Source organism: Anser anser (genome assembly GCF_964211835.1).
Source record: "Anser anser genome assembly, chromosome: 1".
Taxonomy (NCBI): Eukaryota; Metazoa; Chordata; class Aves; order Anseriformes; family Anatidae; genus Anser; species Anser anser.
Window position 1 is genome coordinate 54096266 of NC_139720.1, and position 25032 is coordinate 54121297.

Sequence of the window (25032 nt, forward strand, 5' to 3'; positions counted from 1 at the left end):
TCTTTTAATAACCTACCAAGAAACTCAGAATGACAGACAGATAGGGATGTCTTTCTTTCTGGAAGTACCTAGACTGAACATGTTTATCAAATGTCTACCAACTGAGCAGACATCCTGAGGCAGAATGTGTTGATGGATAATGCATGATTATGAAAGAAAATTCATAGGCAGCAAGGATGATCAAGGGGATAGAAAAGTCCTCCTGTGGAGAAAGTCAGAAGCTATTGGGATGGATTACTTAAGAAAAAAGACATGTTAAAAAAGATATAATAAAATAACCAACTACACATCAATAACAGCTCAGCAATTCCTTTTCTGACTGACTCCTAACAAATGAGGCTATTCAATTAAAGATAAACTTCAACTCACGATGAGGAAATTCTCTCTGCATAGCGAATATTATACATGGAGCTCAATGCCACTAAAATCTGCTGACACCAAGGAGGTATCAGGATTCAAAAGAACATCTTCATAGAGGTGTTCCTCCTTCTGCTGCCAGCCCTGCTGCCAACCCCTCGCTACTTGAGATGACACATCCTACTGAGTTCACTCTGCAAATATGACCAATACGTGCAATGGCAGAACTGGCAAACTTCAGGGACAGTGCTTTCTTTGTAAGCCAATAATGGCTTACAAGAACCACAGCAAGGCTGGATGTCCCAAGCAGCTAAGAAATGTGCCAAAGTAGAGTAAGTGTAAACCTGGACCCTTCGGTTGCTGCTACTGCTGTGTAGGCTGTAGGCTTGTTGCAAGAGCAGTGGCTGGAAGGACCCCTGCGAGAGCTGTGGGGAAAGCTCCCTACGCACAGAAATGTCTCACTACAGCTCTGTGTGGGACTACAGCTCCTTCTCTGTCCTAGACCACTCAAATGAAGTCCTCAAGGCACAGCTCCTTGGCAGGCATGGGCATCGTCCTCTTCCTTTTCCTAGCTGTAATTCCATGTCCTGAGCATTGCAGTAATGACAATGCTGCCTTCTTCCTGCCGTTGCAGATCACAAGAAGAAACTAGACTCTCTTCCTGCTGCCCTTTCGCTTGGGATCCAACCCTCACAAAAAACCCAGAGTGGGCTGTGAGACTTCAGGTAGCTTATTTATATCTGAAGTCTGTCATTCTTCAGAGAAAAAACAATCCAGGACAGATAAAAAACATACTTGGTGTATTCAGAGGAATTCATTACTGTTCTCACATTCCAGACAATGGTTTTGTAGCAAGTAAAAACTGAAAGCATGTAGTTTCTATAGCAATTATTAAAACGACAAGTTGTCAAATTATGTCATTTAAAAATAAACACATCGCTCTAAGAAGTGTGGCTAGTAAGTCAGTCCAGTCTACATTTAACCATGGTTGTCCTTGGGCAAACGTGATGAGGTCTTCTTTCCTCCTACCTGAAGAACATTGCTGATACTCCCTAACCCAAAATCTGGCATTAGGCTGTCTTCACAAAAAAAAAAAAAAAAATCACTACAAATTTATAAATATTACGGGAATAATATGTAATAATATAAATATTAAGGGAATAACAATGTTAAGGGAATCTTCTGAACAGAGGAAAAGTTATATGCTATTCCATTTCATAAACACCATTTTTCTCCCTATGTGTACAGAATTCTTTTCTTCCCATTTTTAATCCTCAGAAAGAAGTCACTGATGTCATGAACATTGTCTGAAGGCTCCATTGGTGACATCTTAGAGACAGAAAGATGGGAAATGTACTATTACTGTTTAATAATGATCTCACTAAGAACAAAATCACAAACCAGGAACATAGGTCAACCAGACAGTAATGCTGATTCTTCTTTAATATTTATTGTTGAAAAAATATGATTTTTATACTTTTTGTTTTCCAAAAACATTTTAAATTCAGAGGTACATTTAAAATTAAAATAACCATCCTAATCCTCACGCATTCACACAGAGATAAAACCCCACTGTAAGACAATCATGTAAGAGACTACTGAAGGAACACACTGCTTTCCTCATCATTTCTTCCTGTGTTACTCCATACCTTCTAGAATGAAAACATCTTCATTGCAGTATTTACTTTCATGATTCTCTTCTGACACATGCATTCAGTAATTTTAATGTTCTCAGTGGTCAGGAATAGATACTATAAAACTATCCAAGTCTTTTCCTTATGTCTGGGAAAATGTCATTTACCCACACCACTTTCCTCTTCTACTTAACTAGAGCGGTGGTGAAGTTATTGCTTAACAGAGCGGGGCTGAAGTTTTTGCTCTGTGTTATTCAGAATATCAGAAAAGTCAATCATGGTGGTCCCCAGCCTTAAAATTCTACCGGTCCACTGGGAAACCATTGTATGGTGCTTTTTTTCCATACTAGAAAATGGAACTCCTTTATAAAAGAATTAAACTTGAAAACGAGTAACAACTATTTCTTTTTTCTTTACTCCATTTTCTTTGTTTTTCTAATGAAAGACATTTATTACTGGAATTCTCTGTTTTATTATTTGTAGAGCTCCTTAAGCCACTGAAGCCCCCAAAATCGTATACCTGGAAATGAAGTAAAGATGGAGATGGGGTTTGGAAGGTACGCAACATTAGGTAAATTGTCCAAATCACAAAATCAACATAGAAAAGTGCTTAATTTCTTTCTTTTCCAAACTTCAGCTGAGCTCACATACTTAGTGTCAATACACTCCAAATATGTTATGTGTTCACTGCCTCCAAAATTTCTTAATTAAACAGCAAAGGAGCTTAAAAGAAGATGTTATTCATAAACTACATTTCTAAAAAGAAAATTAAAAAAATCATTTTGACTAGTGGATGGAACAGATGAACAAATCAACAGAAAACTCTGGATAATTAAATACACTTAGAAATCTAAAGAACACAAACACAAGGGTGCGAAAAGAGATTAGTATCTATATAGGAACATGGCATTTATGTTTACCATGGACATACACCTGCATATGAGAACGCACACGCACGACACACACGGACACTGACACTGACACTGCAAGCACCAGCTCCTAGCAGCACATGCTGAGATTTCTCAAATGAATACACATATAAATAAAAATTCAGTCTACAAAACCTTTAGTCAAAGCAGTCAACGGTTCAGTCCTTCATGTACTCCAAACCCAGAAGTGATCTGAACTGGAAGACTATTGCACATCACAAAGTTAGCAATCCATTTAACAGTTGACCTGAGTAGGTGCAGGCCTGTGCTGTGCTGCACATAAAACTTGGCCCTAAAGGCTGTGTTGTGTTGCACATAACCCTTGGCTGCAGGACAAACTTCACCAGCTAATCCTAACGGAGGAGCCTGTCTGTAGACAGCTCCCTCTTGGCCCTGGCTACCAGAGTGGCCTTGTCATTATTTTACAGTGAAGCAGCACGTTCTCATGTGAACATATTTTTGTTTAGCAGCAACAATAATGAAGAGATTTTATTTTACAATGCTGCACAATGAACAGCGTCAGAAGGGAGGTAAGATTATCTGTCCCCTTTCCTCCTAGTGTTAGCCTGAGTAAATGGTATTTTAATCAACAACATATGCCTTACTTACAGGGAGAATATTAAATGCTAGCACCAGTGCTGCTAGCATTCCCCACAATTTGTTTGCATGTCTATCTCTTTTTTTTTGCCCAGAATATCTAACCAATCTGAGTAAATCCAAGTGAAGTAAGAAAACGAAGATTTCTAGCTTGTGTGGAGACTATATACCAGAAATTTAACCTCACTTATTAATCTGTTCTTTCCAATACCAAAAAAAAAAAAAAGTCATCAATTGGAAGTTCAGAAAATAATAGATATCATTTTCCTAGAGTACATTTCAGCTTCTTGAGTTTTGAAGATACCTAACATTAACTCTGATCACCTATACAAATCATTTAAGTTGCTGGAAAAGTAGGTTCAAGATTGAGGGACAGCCTGCGGTGATGGCCACACATCCTTTTAAGCCTTCATTTCCAGAAAACAGGACAAAATCAAAATAAGTAACAGCTTTTTGCTTAAGGAAACTGAATTCCCAAAGATTTTACAGAGTTTTTACACAGCATATAGATGTAATAGCAAAGATCATTACCACCTAAAAGAGGAAAGACAAATGGAATCTTGTGGGACGTTGTGTGCAAAACACAGACTGCTCTTCTTCACCTCTCCACCTCAGAAAAATGCAGGTGAAAACTGGATACTGAATACATCTGTATGCAAAATTTTAACTTTAGTTAATTTTTCAGAGCTAAAGCTTGCTCACAGTCGTCTCTTCTGTCACCCCATAATGCTAAAAGTAGTGTCCAGACTGTTTGTCATCTTCACAGGAAAATAATGCATTCACTTCAAGCTTTCATGCTGAATGCTGATGCATTAAGCAAGTCAGTAAACTTCATCTTTCCCAAAGGGAAATTGGGTTTTAAATTAAGAATAACAATTTGTTTAAGTTTCCTCCAGTTGCTGCAGTTGACTGGAAATATTAAAGTATGTGAGATTCTCTATGACTTAGCTGTTTAGGAAAAAAAAGAAAAAAATTATTGTTATCACTCTGTGTACTTTAATAAAAAATACTTGTTTTACAGGCCTGCTTTCTTGAGAGATTACTGAAAAATCAATTCACAGCCTAGACGCTAAAAAACAGTTATTTGCCTCAGACCTTACAGATCACAACACGTGGAAGAAAAATACCCTAATAAAAGATCATTTTCTGTTCCATACAACAGCTTAACACTTTACCTGGAGTCTTTCAGTGAAGAGAAGAAATCAGTAAAACCACAGAGACGAGACTAAATTCCATACCGCATTTTTAAGACCTTGAAGTTTTCTATGCTTTTAAACATTGCATTTTGTTTCTTATTTCACGTTTTTCCATTACAAAAATGATAAACAAAAGCACAAAGCGACATACACAGGTGTCAGCTGGGCACAATCTGCTGTTCTATGAGAGATTATCAATCTTTTTCCTACACACACTGACAAACATAAACTTAATATCATGGGAAACAGTAACATGAAACATGAATGTGAGCTCATACAGTGTCACAGACATGGTTCGCATAGCTGCTTCTCGTGTACCCCCAGCCTTTTCGCTGGCAGGGCAGCACAAGAAGTTGAAAAGTCCTTGAATGAGCGTAAGCATTGCTCTGCAACAGAACATCACAGCGTTATCGGCATTATTCTCATACTAAATCCAAAACACACCTCTATACCAGCTACTAGGAAGAAAATTAACTCTATCCCAGCCAAAACCAGGACAAGCTAATACACCTTACCACCTGTAAGACCACTGAAACAGACAATTACTAGGTGGGCTTTGCTCTGCATGGTGTCAAAGAAGCTGGGATATAACCAGAATTCCTAATGTCAGGAAAATGCAGGCAACCAAGTCTCAGCACGTTTAAGAGTTAGCAATACAGGTACTTTTAAATAAAATCTCTTTCACTATCACTGAAGAATGCTGGACTCACTACCTGAAGAATAAAAAAGATGGTCCAAGCAACAGTTACCTTCTTGCCTGGCAATAACAAAATCAGCAATAACTTCTTAAAAAAAAAAAAAAAAAAAAAAAGAGAATGTAAGGTAACCTGATTGCTTTTTTGAGCACCTAAGTTAGGATGCAGCAGGCTAGTCTGTCCTCCACCCCACTGAGTTCCATTGCCTAAGGACCAAGCCTTGAATGTCACTGAGTCTTGCCTTCAGGTGTCTTGAAATGTTCAAGGCTTCAGGTAAGGGGAGGAAAGAGAGAGAAGTTCTGACTCCAGAGTTCCCAGTTGCCTCCAGCTCAGATCCAGTAAGAATCTGTCATGCCCAGCCATGCAACACACAACACTGACTGCTAGATGCCTACCAAAAGTAGTCTAACGGCCTGTGGCTGAAGCCCCAGTTCATAGGAACACTGCCACAGTCTGCCGTTTCTTTGTTGTTTTGGAGTTCCTTGCTCCAGTGACCAACACCAGTCACATAAATGAGGCAGATGAATATGAAGGATAACGAAGTAAGCTTTCTTTAAGAAATAATGTAATAGAAGGGGAATTATAAACTCTGAAGAGATACACACTATTTAAATATCTGGCAATAATGTGTATATATATGGCATGAAGAACGGACAGGCATAAACAGCATCATCAGGATCATCAACTGGAGGAGATACTGCCTTTTCAACAGCTGACCTTTAAAATGGACCATCATTCTGACAGATTTCAGCAGTGTCATCTATGAAGCCAAACAACTGATCATTACCCCTCATTTCCACCCTTCAGACTCGACTGACCTTGAGTTACCTAAGGAAGAAGATGACAACTATGAAAATGTAACTTTTAAGAAAGAGACAAAACACTCTTGCTACAAGTGTTGTGTCGCACATTCAGTTTCACAGAAAACATCTTTTGGGAAGGACTTCAGCTGCTGAAAAAGAAGTGATACAGCTAAAGACCCCGATGGCCCTGTGTATTTAAATTATGTGCAAGTCCCTGCATGCATCCTATTATATTAATTCCTTATTATATTCCTATTATATTTATCTTTTGCTCTCCCTTTGTACCATTAACCACTGCACTTTCAGGAATATGTCAACGGAGAGCAGGACATGCCTTTACTATACTCTTTCACACAGCTATGAAGGCACAGTCTCCTCTCTTACAAAAATAACAGTAGTTAAGACCATGTCAGAAAGTGCTAATTAACAGCCCAGACTCTCTGCTGTAGCTCCAGCTCAGGCACCATCTTCTGCCTTGATGCTGATCCAAGAATCAGCCCTGGAATCTGTAGTACTCCGCTTTTACTCTCCACTGCAGTCATCAGGCAGGAGGGCAAACTTCTCTGTGTGCTACTCACGCTGCCCATGAAGTCATTGGAAGTGGCTCACAAACTAGATTTGTACTATGAGTCAGTAATGGAAGAGGACAGGTTTGATGAACTCAATTAAAATGCTTTAATTTTGAAACAACCTGAGAAGAAAAATTTGAAAGAAAAAGCAATACCCTAATTCCACACTGCACTTATTGCAAAAATGTCAGAGTTCGTAGTACACATTTACCTCATACAAAACTGTAGGATTCCCATGAAGGAGAGGCCCATAGCAAATGTAGGAATGGCCAACTACCCAGCCTAAATCAGAAGCTGCCCACCACACCTAAAATGAAATAAAAAAAAATAACAATATTGATGTGTGCCCTTTTTTTTTAAGGCACGTTCCAAAAAATTTATATGACATTTAAACAGAATTACCTCACCAGGTTTAAGTCCATATACAGCTGACATTGTCCAGTTCAGCATTACTGCATAGCCACCTGTTGGTCTGATTACACCCTAAAAAAGAAAATTTAAATGTTTAAGACCATTTAAAGGATGCAATAATATGCCTGTCTTCAATGAAATTTTGAATTTTTAGCAGTAACAGACTTAAAGTTATCCAATTCCAATACTCCTCACTTAATAAAAAGATCCTTTCTTACAAGTATATGCTTCTGCTAATGTTTCAACTGAAGAAGTAATTTTGGGAAGAAAGAAAAAAAACAAGCCCTATGACAAGACTTTTCAGAAGACAACTAGCAAAGACTGAAGCTGTCTCATTCAAATCAGATACAAATATTTAGTCAACATATGCTGCCAAAAATATAAGAGATCAAATCTTTACCTCATTTTATCCATCTAAATGTTAGTCATATTTTACACCTATTGTCTAGTTTCCTGGATCCCGGTATCAACAGAGAAAAAGGGGCACCTGTGGAATAGCCAACGCCTAAAACAACTGGGGTGAATTACTCTCTCTTTCTGCATGCATTATTTCAGACTTTGTCCAAGAACCTGGGCACCATTGAGACATATTAGCTCATTAAAATGGAGATTGCCACAACACAGAATGGTTAACTAATGCTTTGTGAATTTCAGAAAGCTGTTTGCCTTTATTAGTCTCAGTCTCTAACTCAGTCTTCACTCTGAGATTAACAGAAGTTTTGCTATGAAGGTATCACAACTGAACAATTTTACTTGCATGATCACTTAGATTTAAGTCATACCAGTGTGATACTGGCTCCAAATTTGTGGTAGTGAGATCACTGCTGGTAAACCACATACAGATTGAACTACTCTTCATAAAAGAATTATAAGAACCAAGCAAACACAAAGAGTTTGCTTTTAAAATAAGATCTTTTAAAAACAGATCATTAAGACTAATTGACACTTGAAAGCAAACATTTCCAAACAATGCCCTATGCTGATTTTCAACCTTACTCAATCTTAACTTCCATCTTCATGGAATTTATAGTCTCAGAACTGTTCACCAACACAAGCCTCTAGAAGATGCCTAATTCCATTTAATGTGTAATGTCATCCACTACATCTCATCTATGAGAAGATTAGCTAATATGTAAATAACAAATAAGCAAAGACTATTCAGCAATAAATGCTATCGTAGAAGTGATATATTAACTAATCGTGCCATTAAAGGACTATCCTATGCTTAACTCAAACAGTTAAAGTACAGAAGATATTCATGGGTGGCAGACATTCTGCTATCTTCACAAACTTTTATTGTATGAATATTTTGGGCTAAATGAAGTATATTTTTATATTACTACTATTTAAATAAACAAACACAATTTACTCCTGGACTTTGAAGTAGAAAAATATGAATAAATGAGATTAAAGCATTTCTAGCAGTGCTAATCATTTATAGCAGTGAGCTCCGGTAAACATTTTCAACCTTTTTAATTAAATATTTTCCTCAAGTGGAACTGCAAATAGGTTACAAACAGTTAGACTACAGGTAGTCCTTTACCTTGGGCAAGCCTGTTGTTCCAGAAGTATACAGAATATAAAGCGGATGGTCTGAAGGAACAGAGACACATTTATAACATTGTGCTTTTGAAAGCTCTTCTTCCCAGTCAAGATCGCGGCCTGGGGCAAGAGGAACATGTCCCTGCCCATTGAAAAACAGAAAAAAGTTAAAAGAAAAACAGATGGAATAAAATGTAAATGGGTCAAAAAAAAACATACTATTAAATTTTCTGTACAGTAGCAATAGTTCTATTTACTATGTAAATATTATGCATTTAAGTTTTCCCCATAAAATACAAAACCAAACTAGAACACACACACAAAAAAAATTTACTTGTAGAAGAGAGAAGACACATGGACTAAAAATATATATGAAAGTTAACAGTAAGGCACTGCAACTGTACACTCACCAAGTTAGGTCGCCTGTAAATGAGAACTTTCTCAGGTTTGTTTTGTACCCTTGCAAGTGCACCTTCTAGGAGTGATATGTATTCCACTTTTCTTTTTGGTTCAACTCCAAAACTTGCTGTTACAATAAGTTTGGGCTAAAATGAAGAAATTAGACTGTTGATATATACATTTGCAATATATTTTTATAAAGTATATGTAACCTAATAACATGTTTTCCATGCAATTAGTTGGTTAACGAAACTCAATATAGAAAATCTATCTTCATATAATTAGAACCAGGGGTTAGATCAGTTTTCTAAGGAAACAAAGCTTGTGTGATCTTGCTGTCCATGCATCTGTTTTTTGTTCTGCAGCACTCTAATAACTCTGACACTCTTCACCATTTTCAACCAAATTTGAGCAACAACATTAAGTTCTTGTAAATTGCACAAAATCAGATCAGACAGAAAACCCCATCTTCATGTAGCCCTCCACTAAGGAAAAGCTCTACAGTGATGTCAACAATCACCTGTCCTAGTTAGCCTGCTTCCTAATTATCTGTCTGAACACAACTAGCTATAGCACTTTGGTGGCTTTCTCAGCCTGCAATTAAATGACACAGGAGGGTAAGAGGGGGAAAGAGGAAAAAAGAAAACAAACAAGAGATGACAAAAAACTAGAAATACCAGAAAAGAATAAGCTGAAGTCATAAAGCACATGAGGGAATTTAAGCTAGAGTCTTCCAAGTGATGGCTGCAGGATTTAGGATGCAAATCCCGTTAAAATCAAATTTCTGTAGTTCTGCTTTGTTGGTTTGTTTTTTGTTTTTTTTCAGAATAATTTCTATTTCCAGATTTGGATTTAGAAAATTACCAGCTTTTCCATTACATTTTTTATTAAATCAACCTCAGTAAGATGCTGATGCAAGATTTCCTAAGGCAAAAAATGTCACTTCACTGCATACAAACAATTTTGATTTAAGTCCCAAGATCAGTATTTTTATTTCTTGTATTTCAGGAAAGGGTAGCACCAAAGAAACTATATGTTAGAACATATTTTAATTATAGAAGAATGAGCCTTCAATCTCCTTGCTTTTGGAGTTTTAGAAGTATATTTATCTTGTGTACCTCAGTCTGATCCAGCTAGTTTAGTAAACTAGCATAAATCTCATTAGGTAGGCACAAACCACAATGCCACAGTTAAGGTTTCATTAAGCTTTGCACAGAAGGCACAGATTGTTTTTTTACAATTTATTCTTAAAATTATTTCAAATAATAACAAAATGTTTCCTATCTAAATCTGCCATTCAGGGAAGTTTGCTAATTAGCTTGTACTCAAAATAAAGGTTTCTGATGAGCTTTAAAATTTCAGCATTTGTCATCTTTCCCTTTTGGGATGCAGCGATTTTGGTAAAAGATGATACAATACAATGCACTTAAACTGAAAATTCATCAGGAGGCTACCCTGGAATTAGATATAATCAGTATGTTATTAATTTCTATTTAATTGTTACAATGAACGACTGTTGTCAATGCCAGGTTTACAGTCATTTGTAAACTGTGCCCCCTCTGCTCATTAACTACTTTGTAAGCAGCAAGGAAGTCTAAATATAGTCAGTACTACATTGGCTAAGGTGATGTATTTCCCCAGTGAGGGTTATTGCTTGTAAGCATCATGGATCACTCTGTGCAAATCAAAGGTTCATAACTGGTTGTTTTCTAGTGTTTTACCTCTCTGTCTACTGATATTATTTCCCCTGCACCTCCACTCCCATATTGCTTTCATACACCCATTTCCCACCTCTTCCATGGCTCCATGTAGTCCTGCATGATAGATTATATAGAAATACAACTAGTATGATGGAAAAGCAGAGAAGTTCTGAGGTTTGCTGGAGAAGGAATGCCAGAGATAGTGAGCTGTAGAAAAAAAATATGAAGAAGTAGAAGTGAGAGAAAGCAAGGTCCAATAATACTAGACCAACAATTTTATTCTACTGTAAAGGCTCCTTCTACAAATTCTTCCATAGTGTCTAGCAGCATGCAAGGCAAGGTTTAGAAGAAGCAACTAATGCTTTTAGTGGGCCAACTCAGAAAGCTGCAAAAAGCCCAAACTGAAAACAGGCAAGCTTTAGGTACAAAATGTCAGTACCATCATGAAGACGTTTACAGAGAGATTCTGCACTCAAGTGCCCAACCAGCCATTCAACACACAAAGCTCATTCCATTTCTTGCCCCAGCCACATATCTGATCACAAGCCTGTCCTCAAATTTCTTGCACTTTCATTGCATTGGTATTGCTCTGACTACGTAGTTACATGCAATGCACATTTATTTCCATCAGGTATTACACATTGCTGTACACAAAGACCTGAATCATACCATGCAAGTAAAAAATAAAGAGCAAGATACTGCCTTCTAATCTTTAATACATTTCTAAAAACACATTTAAAAAAAAATAGTGCTTCAAGACAAGACAGGACTGCAAATATTATAAGGCAATTAAGTCTTAGCAGCTGAGCCTGCAGTCTTAATCATAGAATCATATAGTCTGGAAAAGGCCTTCAAGACCACCAAGTCCAACCAACCATCAACCTGACCTACTGAGTCCCAGCACTAAACCATGCCCCTTAATGCCACGTCCACATGTCTCTTCATAATACCTTCAGGGACTGGGACTCCACCACTTCCCTAGGCAGCCCGTTGCAACACAAAACCACCCTCTCCATGAAAAAATTCTTCCTAATATCCAGTCTAAACCTCCCCTAATGCCACCTGAGGCCATTTCCTCACATCCTACCACTTGTCATCTGTGAAAAGAAATGGACACCCTCATCACTGCAACCTCCTTTCAGGCAGTTGTAGAGAGCAATAAGGTCTCCCCTCAGTCTCCTCTTCTCCAAACTAAACAACCCCAGTTCCCTCAGTCACTCCTCATAAGCCTGGTTTTCTAGTCCCTTCACCAGCTTCATTGCTCTTCTCTACACACACTCCAGCACCTCAATGTCCTTCTCGTAGTGAGGGGCTCAGAACTGAACACAGTACTTAAGGCGCAGTGCCACCAGTGCCAAACACAAAGGAAAAATCTCTTCCCCAGTCCTGCTGGCCATGCTATTTCTGATGCAGATCAGGATGCCATTGGCCTTCATGGCCACCTGGGCCAAATGATGGCTCACGTTCAGCTGGCTGTCAACCAGCACTCCCATGTCCTTTTCTGCCAGGCAACTTCCCCCAGCCAATACTGCATGGGATTGTCATGACCCAAGTGGGGGACCCAGCACTTAGCCTTGTTAAATATCTTGTGACTGGACTCAGCCCATCAGTCCAGTCTATCCAGATCCCTGTGCAGAGCCTTCCTACCCTCAAGCTGATCAACACTCCTGCCGAACTTGGTGTCATCTGCAAACTTACTGAGGGTGCACTCAATTCCCTCATCCACTGAGCTATATTTCTCCAGGAGAATACTATGAAAAATGGCGTCAAATGCCTCACTAAAATCAAGGTAAACAACATCCACAGCCCTTCCCGCCTTTCCCTCATCTACTAAGCAGGTCATCTTATCTTAGAAGGAGACCAAGTTAGGCAGGCAGGACCTGCCCTTCATAAGCCCATGCTGGCTGCTTCTCATCACTCCATGGTCCTGTATGTGCTGCATTATGATGAGAAGTAGGTGTAACCATTTATAGCCACATCTGTGCACAGGAACTAAATCTTACTCAGAATAAACTATTACAAAATATTATCTTATTTTTTCAAGGTTGCCTTATTAAAATCCCTGACTGTTACAACTGTAAATAAGTGAGGAATACAGTATTTCTGACCTCAATGGAAGATAGGAAAAGATAGTTTTGAATAACTTGGGTGTCTCTTATATTTTGCATTTCAAAGAACTGTTGTTCATGTGCAAATTGTAATTCTGCTTTAGCCTGAAGAGCTTTCAAAAATCATGTCTGAAAAAATCCATTACTTGTATTTATTTTGCAGGGTTTGGACTTAAAATCTAAAAAGCCCTCTGGAATTGTTATATAATTATTGTGATTCAAAAAAAAAAATCTGTTTGTCAAAGGCATAGCAACTACCTTATTAAATAAACATAGAAGCACTGTTCTTAAAACATCCTTCTCAGCTTTCCTAGTTTATTAAGATAAAGTGCTCAAGCAAATGTCATGTTAATTTCTCAAAATATAATTAATGTTCTTCAAAAGTATCTACTGTTTTGATATCGAAAACTACATATTCTCAAATTCAGATGAAATAAAAGATTAGAAGAAATGCCTCTTCTCATACACGGTATCACTTCATCACAATTCACATAGAAAGTCTAAAACAGTGCCAATACCGGACAAGAGCAGAAATTATCAGCTGCAGGACTTTGCAGGATTCCCAGACCTATTTAAAATTCAGGTTAAATTAAGGCAAGCTGTTAAAGTATATGTAGGTTTTCATAGTCACTAGAAAGTGTCTGTTATTTAGGTCTTCTGACAAAACCTGAAGTTTGACCTTTCTTCTGAAAAAGCACCTCAAAGCCAGCTTTCTATTCCATGTCTTTAACTCTTCCTAGTTAATTTTTCCAAAATTAGGCCCTGTACTGTGGTACCTAATTCATACAGAAGCCTAATACAAATACTGGGGGGTTTTGAGACTGCTTCAATTAATATCTGAGTTTAGGAAAACACTTTCTATCACAGCTACTTATATTCATATCTTGAAGATAATCTAGTAGCGTGCAATTCACTTATCAAGGAAATTTTACAGAATTGCATAACAGGGGAAAGGCTTGAAATTTAGTGTGCCTCTCCTCTTTTCTTACATTTTTATTATATAGCAGATGGATCAAAAAATAAAACAAAATATTTAGCTCTGCCTTTTAAAGGAAAAAAAGGCAACATAAATTAAGATTTAATCCATGGCCTGCAGGTAGTAATTCTATAGCTAACCATTAAAAAGATGTGCTATGTGACCTTGAGTAAATAATTTAAACTTTCTGTTTTCCTTTTAATGCATGAAGCAAAGACGATGATTACAGTGCTGGCTCTTTTTGTCCCTCAGAGAAAGTCTACTGGGATTAAGTAGTTAACAATTGCAAAATAGTCTAAAAGTAAACATACTAGATGATTCATATTGTAACCACTTTCATTTTCAACCTTCAAGTTTATTTTTTTCTAATCAAAATCTGATCTATTACTTTTCCCTAATCAGAAACTTCTATGAGTAAAAATTAATTTTTACAGCTTTTGAAAAAGTCAGGGAATGGGAAAAAAGACATGGAAAAACTGGACCTGTCTTTAGTCTCCTTCCAGCTATTTTTCATAAATCCAGCAAAGCTCTTCAGCTATTCTATTAACTTCTGCTTTGTTAGAACACCAAACGGGGGTGGCAGGAAAGGGGAAATGCATTCAACTTTTTAAAAGAAGTTCTTTCAATTTACAGATATTCATAAAATTCAAACTTTAGGGATCTGAAGAGCACTTCTGCACACAAAAATCTCAGTAAAAGTTCCACAAATCCTGCAGACTTTACCCTGTATAACATTTCTTCTAAGTTAAGGCTTCTAAGCCTAGCCAGCATGATTCAGTGATTATGGCTACTGCAGAGGGTCTGAATGATCCAAGCAACTGATCAAGATGTCGAAGAGTTTTGTTCATTGACAGAAAACAAGAACAGAAACTTCCAGTGTAAACACTGTATACATATACATACACAAGCTATTAATATGCCAATAAAAGCTACTGAGCAGGTTATTAAAGTATTATATGCATTTTCACTTAAAAAGACTTACATAATGCTTCATAAACATGTTTAACTTGCGCCTAACTCGGAAGCCTTTAAAGCATTCACCTCTATTACCTGTGTTCTCTACAGAGCCATTAACTTAAGACAATTAGCTCACTGGCTGCCTTGATTCTTGTACAAATTAGAAGAAGCAGATATAGCTGAAAAACTTACTACTTAACATGTACAAACATCAGGTAAACCAATGAAGTCACTGAGGGTTGGCATGATGTAGACTGTTGACACTTGAGAAAAATGCTTTTAAAGCCAAATTTTTTAAGGTGATGCTTAGTAGAGACTGACTGACAAAGAGGAGAAGAAAGTCTAAACAGACAGCAGTACGTTAAATAATCATGATTTTTTTTTAGAAATAAAAAACTGTACTTCAATGTCTGCTATACAAATACAACCCTTAGCACACAAGTAGTAAGTACTTTGTTCACATTTCAATGTTAGGTGTTACAAGCAAATTGAGACCACGTGTCACACAAAGGGATATATTGTTATCCTTTCAGGGAAAAAATACATATATATTTTTTTGACATTGGTTTACATAAATAACTAATGCAATGGCATTTGTTGTTCTAAATATGTATTACCTTTGCATGATCAATGCGAACAGCAAGCTCTTTAGAGGCAAATCCACCAAAAATCAGGCTATGGATAGCTCCTATTCTTGCACAAGCCAGCATACAGTATACTGTCTGTGGAATCATGGGCATGTAGATGACAACACGATCTCCTTTCTTCACACCATGTCTGACCATGACATCAGCTAACTTGGACACCTGTACTGGCATAACATTTACAACATATTAAAAACTTATCCAGATCTGATGTTGCCCCATGAAAAACAACCTTCACACAATCAGTAGATGCAGAACATCAAGGAAACAAGCCAGTAAGATAAATAAAGTTGATGAACAATGCAATCAAGGTTCAATAAATTTAGGACAATTTATATTTTTTAAAACACTGTAATACATCTTTTTATATAAAATGAAAGTGGATTAACACAAATTATTATTATATTATAGCAAAAATCAATAGCAAGGTTTTGCAAATTTTAAATGCCATTCTAACCATACATTCTTTTATCCAGCTCACTTACATTTCTCAATTTTATTTTTTTTAAATATATATAAGCAGGGAATTTCATAACACAACTTCTGTTCTACCTACGTTTGAAACACAAATCAATGTGAAGTAAGCTTTCCAATTTTCTATCTAAACTTCTCAGAACTTACAACAAGAAATCTTATACCCTGAGCCAAATGCAGGTACAAATTCAAAGAAACACAATTAGATTTAAGAAAACATTTTTCCTCTCATTTTCAAATTTCTAGTATGTAAAAGCCTGAAGATAGACTGTATATGGGAGCAAAGAACTGGTAAACAAATCTGGACACTCAGAAGAAATATCAGTCATCCATATCACTGTGAGGAAAATATTCATTACCTCAGCAGTCTATAGTCAATACTACTTTTGTGATAATGTACTATTTCATTAGTACACCAGGAGAGTGCCTAGTAAGTCCTCTTAGAAAGTGAACTGGGAAGCCTGTAACAAGCACTGTGCACTTGTAGCAGCATGGAATATGGCATCTTCTGAAGGAAAATCAAATTACTAATTCCCCAAGAGCAAACAACTTAACTGTCAGAGGTTTCTGGAGTTCAAGAGGCTGACAGTCGTGTGACACTCAGATAGTATCTAAACCTGTCAACCTCATTTAATTTTTTTAATAAACATCAGAGTTTAGAGAGGCAACCTGCTCAAGCAGGGAAGTTGGGCGAGATGACCTCCAGAGGTCCCTTCCAACCTCAGGCACTCTCTGATTCTGTGAGTGTAAGTAGAAGAGGTACAACTTAATTGCATACATAACACTGGCCAGCAGGTTAACGGGAAAAACTGTAGACTAGAAGACACAGGGTAGACTAAAAAGCTATTACAAAACAGGACGGAAGTAGAAACATCCTAGAATGTCACAAGCTGGAGATTTCCACAAGCATGGTTACAGTCCAATCAGAAGTAACAAGAGCTGGTGTTTTGCTTGCATGGTCCTACACTAATGATAAGACTAAAATGTTAAATTCTCTGAGAAGTTCTTGGGATAGCTAAATACACATATAAATCTAAGTTCAGAGCAAAGGAGTCGCATTGTTTTGCAAGGGAATTCTTCTTATCCACACTAGAAAAACACTTTTCTTTGACAGGTTGCCATTCACTAGAAAATACCACAGTAAGTAATAGAAATTTTGAGATTTCTGATTTCTTTCACTATCAATGCTATGCGAATCTACTCATATATGAGTATGTCACACCTTACCTACACTGTGTTATTCCTTATTTATTCATTGTATCACATAGGTTAGGTTTTAAGTAAAGTTGAGACTTGTGAAAGACTCTTCCCTTTGGTTCCTATCAGCCTGAGGAGAAAGGAAAGGGGAGACAAACTCCTGAGAGCAGCAGGGGGATGTTGCCTGTAGAATGGAAACTAACCACTTCCAAGCCTCCAAAGCAAAAAGAGACGTTTGCAGTGACCCAGCAAATAATGCACGTAATGGGAACAGCCTATGCCACTCTTGTGTAAATAGGACAGGAGGGAAGGACCTTCTTTTTCAAGGATGCACCAGTCAGCAGGGTAGATTAGCTATGAAATGTTTTGCTTTCATTTACATTATTTACCAAATTTGTATTTTCTCTATTTAAATAATTACTTTATCCCAGTTTAATATTTCAAATCCTAATGGCAATGTTACTTTCGGTAATTTACAGGCATTTAGGTGCTTTCTTCTATGATCGCACTCAAGAAAACATGGGGCAATAGCATCCAGTCCTGGAACGCAGCCCATGCATGTAGCATGGCATAACTTTACTGCTTCTCTCTTCAGTGGGACTTTCTGCAACATGAGACAGTAACACCCAAGAGCTCCAGACACACCTGAGCTGTGTTTGCATTAACTACACAGCTCATCCACAATCAAACCATGCATATTTCTACACCTCCGCCTGAGGATTTAAGAAAATGGAAACGCAGGAGCCCCAGGCATGGCTTGCATTAGAAGGTAAGAACAGCTTCCCCTTTTCATAAACACTGCATAAATCCCTGCTGTTATTTTCAGCCACAAGACAAAGACTATGTTTATAAGGCAAAGTTATCAGCATACCAAGCTGCAAACACACATAAACTAATGTACGCAACTCATTCATAACAGACCTCTCATATTAAACGTTAATGATTACCAGAAGAAAATATATTTTAATTCTAGACCTATTATTATCTATCAACATGCTATCAAGTAAAAACACAAATCAACATGGCTTGGACATCTATACAACTACAATTTATAGCCATACCACTGGCATTTAGTCATTTCTAGACAAGATCAGTGAAAATAACTATAGGTATGGATAAAAACTTTGCTTCCAAAGGTAAATTCCTTTTGTATACTTCCCATTGTGAAAATATTAAAATCTGAAAGCTCATTTTAACAGAGAGAAAATGTCAACTGATCTCAAAGAATCCTAATCCTCATCTCTGCTGTTTGTGAGACTCTCAAGCAGCATGTAGACAAAAAGGCCAGAGGAAACAAAAATAATATTTAATGAGTAATTCTATATCCCATATAAGTAATAGTAAGAATAGTAAGCAATAAATAATTAAACACAATGGACAACACATTCATTATTATTTTGATAATTATTACTGATGCTGAAAAAAGGCAATGTTTGCCTGTGGATGGAAAAGGCGTGGTTTAAAGATCATAATTAGTAATTTTGTAATAGAAGACTCCCTGTGCCTGTATATGAGCTACATAACTTTGATACTTGGCTGTATGAGGGAAACAGTGAAGAGAACTGCATATACTGAAGTAAGTTTTCTTGAAATCTACCATGCATAAATTTTATTTAAAGCAGAATACACGTAGCATGTTGCAGGCAGAAACCACATCTTCCAGCCAAGCTCACTAGTTACTTGTTTGTACTTAACCTCCCCACTCTGAAGAGCCCAATGTCACCAGAGGCATTAACCCAATACAATATGTGGGTAGCTTTGATTTTCCTTTTGTCTTTTCCTTCATCCTTCTGACAGGTAGTGAGCATTTGCCCTACAGAATAAAACACTGTCTCCGTCTGCAACTATTTGGAAGATTGTGGAACATCATAAAGAAGGTTTACATTGCCCTTAAGATTGATGTGGAAACCCTGAAACATTCAAGCAATCATTCTTCCTAAAAGGGAAAAAAAATAGTGTGAGTAGTGACATTTCATTAAACTGTTAAAAGCCATGAAACCTTCCAGTTTGTTACAGTGTGTTGTCATTTATGGTTTACATTAAGACAGCATACTTTATCACTCAAGATTTTACAGTCGCTATTTTCCTACCAGTATGCTATTTCTCTGCTCTTCTTCAAAGTTTAAGACTGCCCTATTGCCTTAATATATTTGACACTTCAGTAATAAAATGACTTGAGACAAAGTGTTATAAGAGGAGGCTGAAGTAGGTTTTCAGATTTGAAGATCTGGACTTAAATTACACTTATGTCAAACGCAAGCCTTAGCGAGCACAGTTTTGTTTTTACCCTGCCACCAAACAAATACTATATCTGTATTAGCAGTTCAGGTTTGGAGAAGTAGTGCTGTCCTGAAGTAAATCACCCGGCTGTCCCCAGTGGTTTAAAATGCAGTTCAGTTTTGGTCCATGCCAGAAGAATTCTGTTTAGAAAATACTAAAGCAGAAATTCCACTCCAAATGCTCAAAAATTAAACTCCAAACCTGACTGTGTTGAACAGTGTGGGTCTCACCAGTGTCAAGTCCCTCAACACAAGCTAAACCCAAAACGATTTTCAAATACTGAGAGCTCCTGAAAGACCCTGAAGTGCATCTCATGCTGTAAAAACAGTCATGTCACATTAAGCATTCCTCTAAACCAAGGGCAGCGAGCCTTCCTCTCCTCTTCAAGTTCTCCAACATGCCATTCTTGGAAGGCTACTAAAGAAAGTAGTCCTTGCTGCTAGCACCCATGTGCTGATCAACCCCTTCACTCTTCCATTACTCCTTTAAATTATCACTTCTTCCTTTTCCTACTGCTGCAGGAGTTTCTCCAGTAGATGCACCATCCTGTTGCTAACGTCAAGCCCACTGCCAACCAGGAGAGGATGGACAGGTGGTGCTGCATTCATTTCACACAGATGAAGATGACATTCTTAAACATGTGGCACAATCATGCTTCAGAAGTGGCTTGGTGCACACGCCCCTACCACAGAGATCCTGAACAGATCTTCAGGGGAGGGGAGAGCACTCCACCACGTCCACTGCTCGTTAGGCTACCTATGTCCTTCGTCCCAGGATCAACAGTCCAGGGAAAAGCGTGCCACACACACCTGCCAAGTGTTGCACACGTCTGCGTCGCACAAGCACCTGAGGACCCCCAGGAGATGACATGCAGGAACGTCCCCTTGGCCCACTCTCTGCCACTCCAGGCACCGTAAATTCAATGGTCCAGATGCCTGCCTGCCTAAGTGCATGTACTCCTTTCCTAGACATGTATGCAGCGTGGGATTGTATTTAGGAGCTTTCTGGTCCAGTCAGGGCGCTGGTCCCAGAGCTGCGGAAAGGCAATGCAAGTTTGCCTGTCAGAGCTGTAATGTCTTGAGATGATTCTCCAGGGGCTGTGAAGGAAGCTCTGTGGCGCAACAAGCTCCATCAGAGACCACCTGCCCTGACCCTGCTCTGCCTGTGTGCCAGGCACGGTCCTGCCAACTCCATAAGCCATGCACGTGGCATGCCTTGATAGCACAGCAGGTTTCTGCACAAAATTCCCCTGCACTGTCTCTTCCTCTCCTCAAATGCAGTATATGAGGGACCTACCTAGTGGCTGTAGTGGTGCGCATACACTGCTCCACAAACAAGAAAAAAATGTAAGTTGGGATGATTTTTATTGCTTTCTAATGCAGGCAGACAGCTGCTGGGATTGTGGTTAGTTGCAGTAATTTCTCCTTCCTTCTTTCACATGCCAACATGCTCTTTACACTGAGGAAAAGCTGGGGACTGTGGGTAGGGCACAGATACAGGCCCATCTTCCTCCCTGGTTTGGGAGACCAGCTGTGGAGCGTGCGCCTGCTTAGAAGGGCCTGGGATGGGACAGGGATTCTCTAACAGTCACCAGCTTGGCATGGATTTCACGTTTGATCAGAAGCTATGCCACAGCATCCACTCAACAATTAATTCAGCACGGTTTTGCTTCACTCTGCCAATACTGCACCAAATTCTACATTACTGCAGGTATCCCTGATGTTGACACGCTGCAGTGTAACACATAAGTCAAGGGAGTAGTGTAACACTTAAGGTAGATCAAGTGCCTGCTACTTCAGATCTCTAAGGTGATTTGGAAGTCTTGTCTGTGGAATGTGAAAAACCCAAGGCACCACTCTTTGTAAACTCCTGATTAGTCTCATCCTTTCCAGAAATACTAATATTGATATTTTTGAACAGCTACTCTTGTACATCATAGTTAAATCTTTCTAGGACATTCATAGAAGAATGAATTTTGAAATTTAAATAGGATAACGAAAAACAGCATTAAACAAAAAGTCTAATACATGGTTCTAGCAAGGTAATTTTGCTTTACCAGACAAACAGAATAAAAAGTTTGATTGTCAGTCTCCATAGGATTTTCTGTCTGTATTCTAGTAAAGCATGTTGAATGAGAAAGACTACTAGAAGCAAAACAACCTGGGTGATTCTTCAGTCATATATAAGAAATTACATCACAACCCAGTGCTGATAACCCTGAAGCCCTTCTCTCTCATTCATATTTTTGTAACATTCAATGCTGTCAGAGATTCAGCTTGGGGGGAAGGAGGTCTGGATTTTAGTAATCCTGCCAGGTTTTTGCACTCAGAAATCATTTATTACAGCACTGAATTCAGCACATTAACTGTGCATTGTTTCTGAAATAATGACCAAGAGAAATCATATTGTTTTCATGTACAATATCTGTCAAGTGTCAACAACTGCAAATAATATGGCATTCAAATTCTTGAGATTTTTTATTTTTTTATTTTTTAGCAAGGGAGGCAGCCTACAGAAAATAACCCAGTAATGTAAACAGAGAGGTATTTTCACCCACCTAACAACCTTTGTCTTAACCTGAAAACGGTAGTACTTTCCAACACTTTCCAATCAGAAAGTTTGTTTTTAAATGAACAGAAGCCACTGCTCCCTATTTTTTTTCTGGTTATATCTATTTTTCCCTAACACTACAGAGATTCAGTAACATTTCTAAAAGAATTCATGTCTCCCTTATCTTTTCCTGGCATCTCACTACTGGAATTAGAGACTATCTCAAGGTATACCCAAAGCTTACAGCTACATCCCCATTTCACTGTGATCAGTTCGATTATGTAATCCACATTTAAAAACCTGTAAGAGGCATCAGTAAATAAAATAAATCCCATAGGTACATTCTGGAAGACTGTCATGTCTTTAAGCCCTACTCTCCACATTTGCAGCATTCCATCTATAACAGCATATAATTAATACAATGCAATCATATGCACTATGTAAAATTTCACTTTAAGAGGTCCAAGACTTTCCAAATATAGTTGCACAGAGTATCAGCACAGACAGATCTTGTCATTATTTTTATCATTAAACTGCTGAAATTGTCCTGCAATCCTTCTACTCCACTTCTGAAAAAAAAAGAAAGAAATTGTTCCTCACAGGTTGGACACTAAACATCCACAAACTTCCAACATTTCTCTCAATTATTTACAATTCAGTGGTGCTTAACCTTAAAATTGCAGCATCACTGTAGCTCTTAGATCTGAACAACAGTTCAACGGGTAAAAAGGATAGAGGTAATCTGAAAGCAACAGGCTTCCCGAGGACACAGCTCAAGCTATCCCACCCTCCGTAAGGAGTTGTATTATCTCCAACCAAGCACCTATGTCATTTTTTTCATCCTTGCCATGCATTTGATCCTTGGACAAATGATCCAACCTGCTACATAATTCTGCATCTTCCCATCCTGTGACCCACAGTTATCCTACGTAACTTTTAGTTAATCCACCTATAAAGTCCTCTTTTATTACCAAAAGCCAGAAAGAAATCCATCACCTCAAACCCTGATCTCTTATAGAGACATTTTGAACAGGCAGCCTCTCTGAAAAGACATTCTCAGTGAAATAACAGCTTATTGGCCTGGCAGGCTACTAAACATTCATTGGATGGATATAGTTCAAACTACAGTCTGCACACAGATTCACATTGAGGGATATTTTAAACTGAGAAAGGAACTCCAGAAAGGAAGTGAAAGGTTTCTTTCGCCTCTGGGGTATTACTAAGCCTATCTGTCAACTTTGTTCATACGTCTGGTCTACACTCATACCAGTCTATAATGAAGCATGCAAAGCAGTGACAGTCTATTTCAAAACTACAGCATAGAGTACGTTTGGCTTACATTGAGCAGACCGAGAACACAGCAACAAGCAATGGCAGCGGGATGTGAGCCAAACACTGTAAGGCATGCTTCATAGTGGTTTAGTAGGTCCTTTCCCAAAATCTTTCCTAGTCTTTACAAGATCTATGACACAAAACACACCAGCCCATGTGTCTGCAATTTTCAGCCAATGTCTCTGTGGGTATGTTTGCTACCTGGTGTGCAACAGTTACCAGATGAACCAAGTTAAATTTATTCCACAAGGGTGGACTAGAAAGATGCAAATGAGAAGTTATTAATCCCAAACCCTGCCTTTCACGATCATATGCCCTTTTGATCAAGGAGAATAACAAACTGTACAGAATTCAAAAACAATATTAAGATAGGACTCAGCTACCAGCAAGATTACAATGAACTTTTGGATAAATTCTGCTACATACCCCCAGAAAACTTCAACCAGTTATCCTGTTTGGTTTATTATGCTCAGTAAGAGGAAATATGGAAGAAAGTATGTATATGTACATTAGCAAAACTTTCTCATTCCGCATAAATATTCCATGCCATAAAGTGTTTAATGTGCTTTCAGAAAACAAAGATACACAAATTTAGGAGACACCAACATCCACCCTAAAAAGTGAACCAAGGCTACTTTTCAAGTGCTGTTTAGAGGAAATTTCTGCAGAGGAAGCCCACCGAAGATAATTTACATCAAAATGACGTATTCATTAAAATAAATAGGTATTTGCATACATATAGTTTTTTCACTTATACATATACATTTATATACGGCACATGACAAATAAAATTGCAAATAATTACGATTTATTTATAGATAGACATAAAAAACAAAATTAGACGAGAAGCTGTACCCTTTTAAAGCTGCCTGATTTCTTAAAAGACTGCAATAGTGGTTTTAGCTCCAGCATACTGCATGGTAACTTTAAAGTTCAGTTTTGGACTTGGTAAATCAACAAAAAAATGGTGAGGAGTAAATATTTTCTATATTTTTCTTACACGGTATGGTACAGCAGAGATGTATCAGTTTTTGTGTCTGTATGATTATTCTTTTCTTCCAACAGTGGAATACAAACCTCACACACCAAACTAGTGTATTGTGAACTTCATTTAACATTTTAGAAGTAGGTTTGCATTAGGTGTATCTGCAGTACAGTGAGTGTGTTCCATCCACTGTAATGCATCTTGCACTCTGAAATTCATTAAGCAAGAAGAGGAGTCTGACTCCAAAATTTCTTGGTGTTCAGTGTTAAGTGCAACTGCTATATATAACTAGAACAGAAAAGCAGAGCAAAGTTAAAATACAGCATTTGAACAGGAAATTCAATTTAACTACCAATTATAGCAACCGGCATGGGTTGGGCCTGGTTGAGGGTGGCATTAGCAGGTGACCTTTGGTAAATGACAACGTCAGGTAATGAGGCTGCCAAATTATCGGCACAGAGGAGCAGTGTGAGGCCCACATGCAGCTGATGGCGGTGACACAGGCACGCGGAGAGCCTGGCACTTGGGGCTAAAGCTGAATTGGGCATTCACCACCCCAGACAGAGGCAAGCTGCATCGGCCATGCCAGTCGACAGTTGAAATCCAAAGGCTTCCCAAACGGAGTGCTAGTGCAGGCCATCAGCACCCTCACTATAGCCTCCACCAGGCACGTGACACAGCTCTGCCTGGACCTGCT

At 38.1% G+C, this 25032-nt stretch overlaps 1 protein-coding gene across 4 annotated transcripts in view; it reads right to left on the bottom strand.

The window, feature by feature from the left end:
• ACSS3 (acyl-CoA synthetase short chain family member 3) overlaps positions 1 to 25032 on the bottom strand; it is a 71874-nt gene that overhangs the window by 40826 nt on the left and 6016 nt on the right. For 2 of the 4 annotated variants that reach the window (XM_083807805.1, XM_083807803.1), the window contains exons 3-7: positions 15491 to 15679; positions 9144 to 9278; positions 8735 to 8875; positions 7183 to 7263; positions 6992 to 7087 (exon numbers count right to left, since the gene is read on the bottom strand). In XM_083807805.1, the coding sequence (XP_083663931.1) occupies positions 6992 to 7087; positions 7183 to 7263; positions 8735 to 8875; positions 9144 to 9278; positions 15491 to 15658 (621 nt within the window). In that variant the 5' untranslated portion in view covers positions 15659 to 15679. Of the gene's footprint in view, positions 1 to 6991; positions 7088 to 7182; positions 7264 to 8734; positions 8876 to 9143; positions 9279 to 15490; positions 15685 to 25032 lie in introns of all 4 variants that reach the window. The other 2 variants (XM_083807806.1, XM_083807804.1) reach the window with 2 other exon arrangements.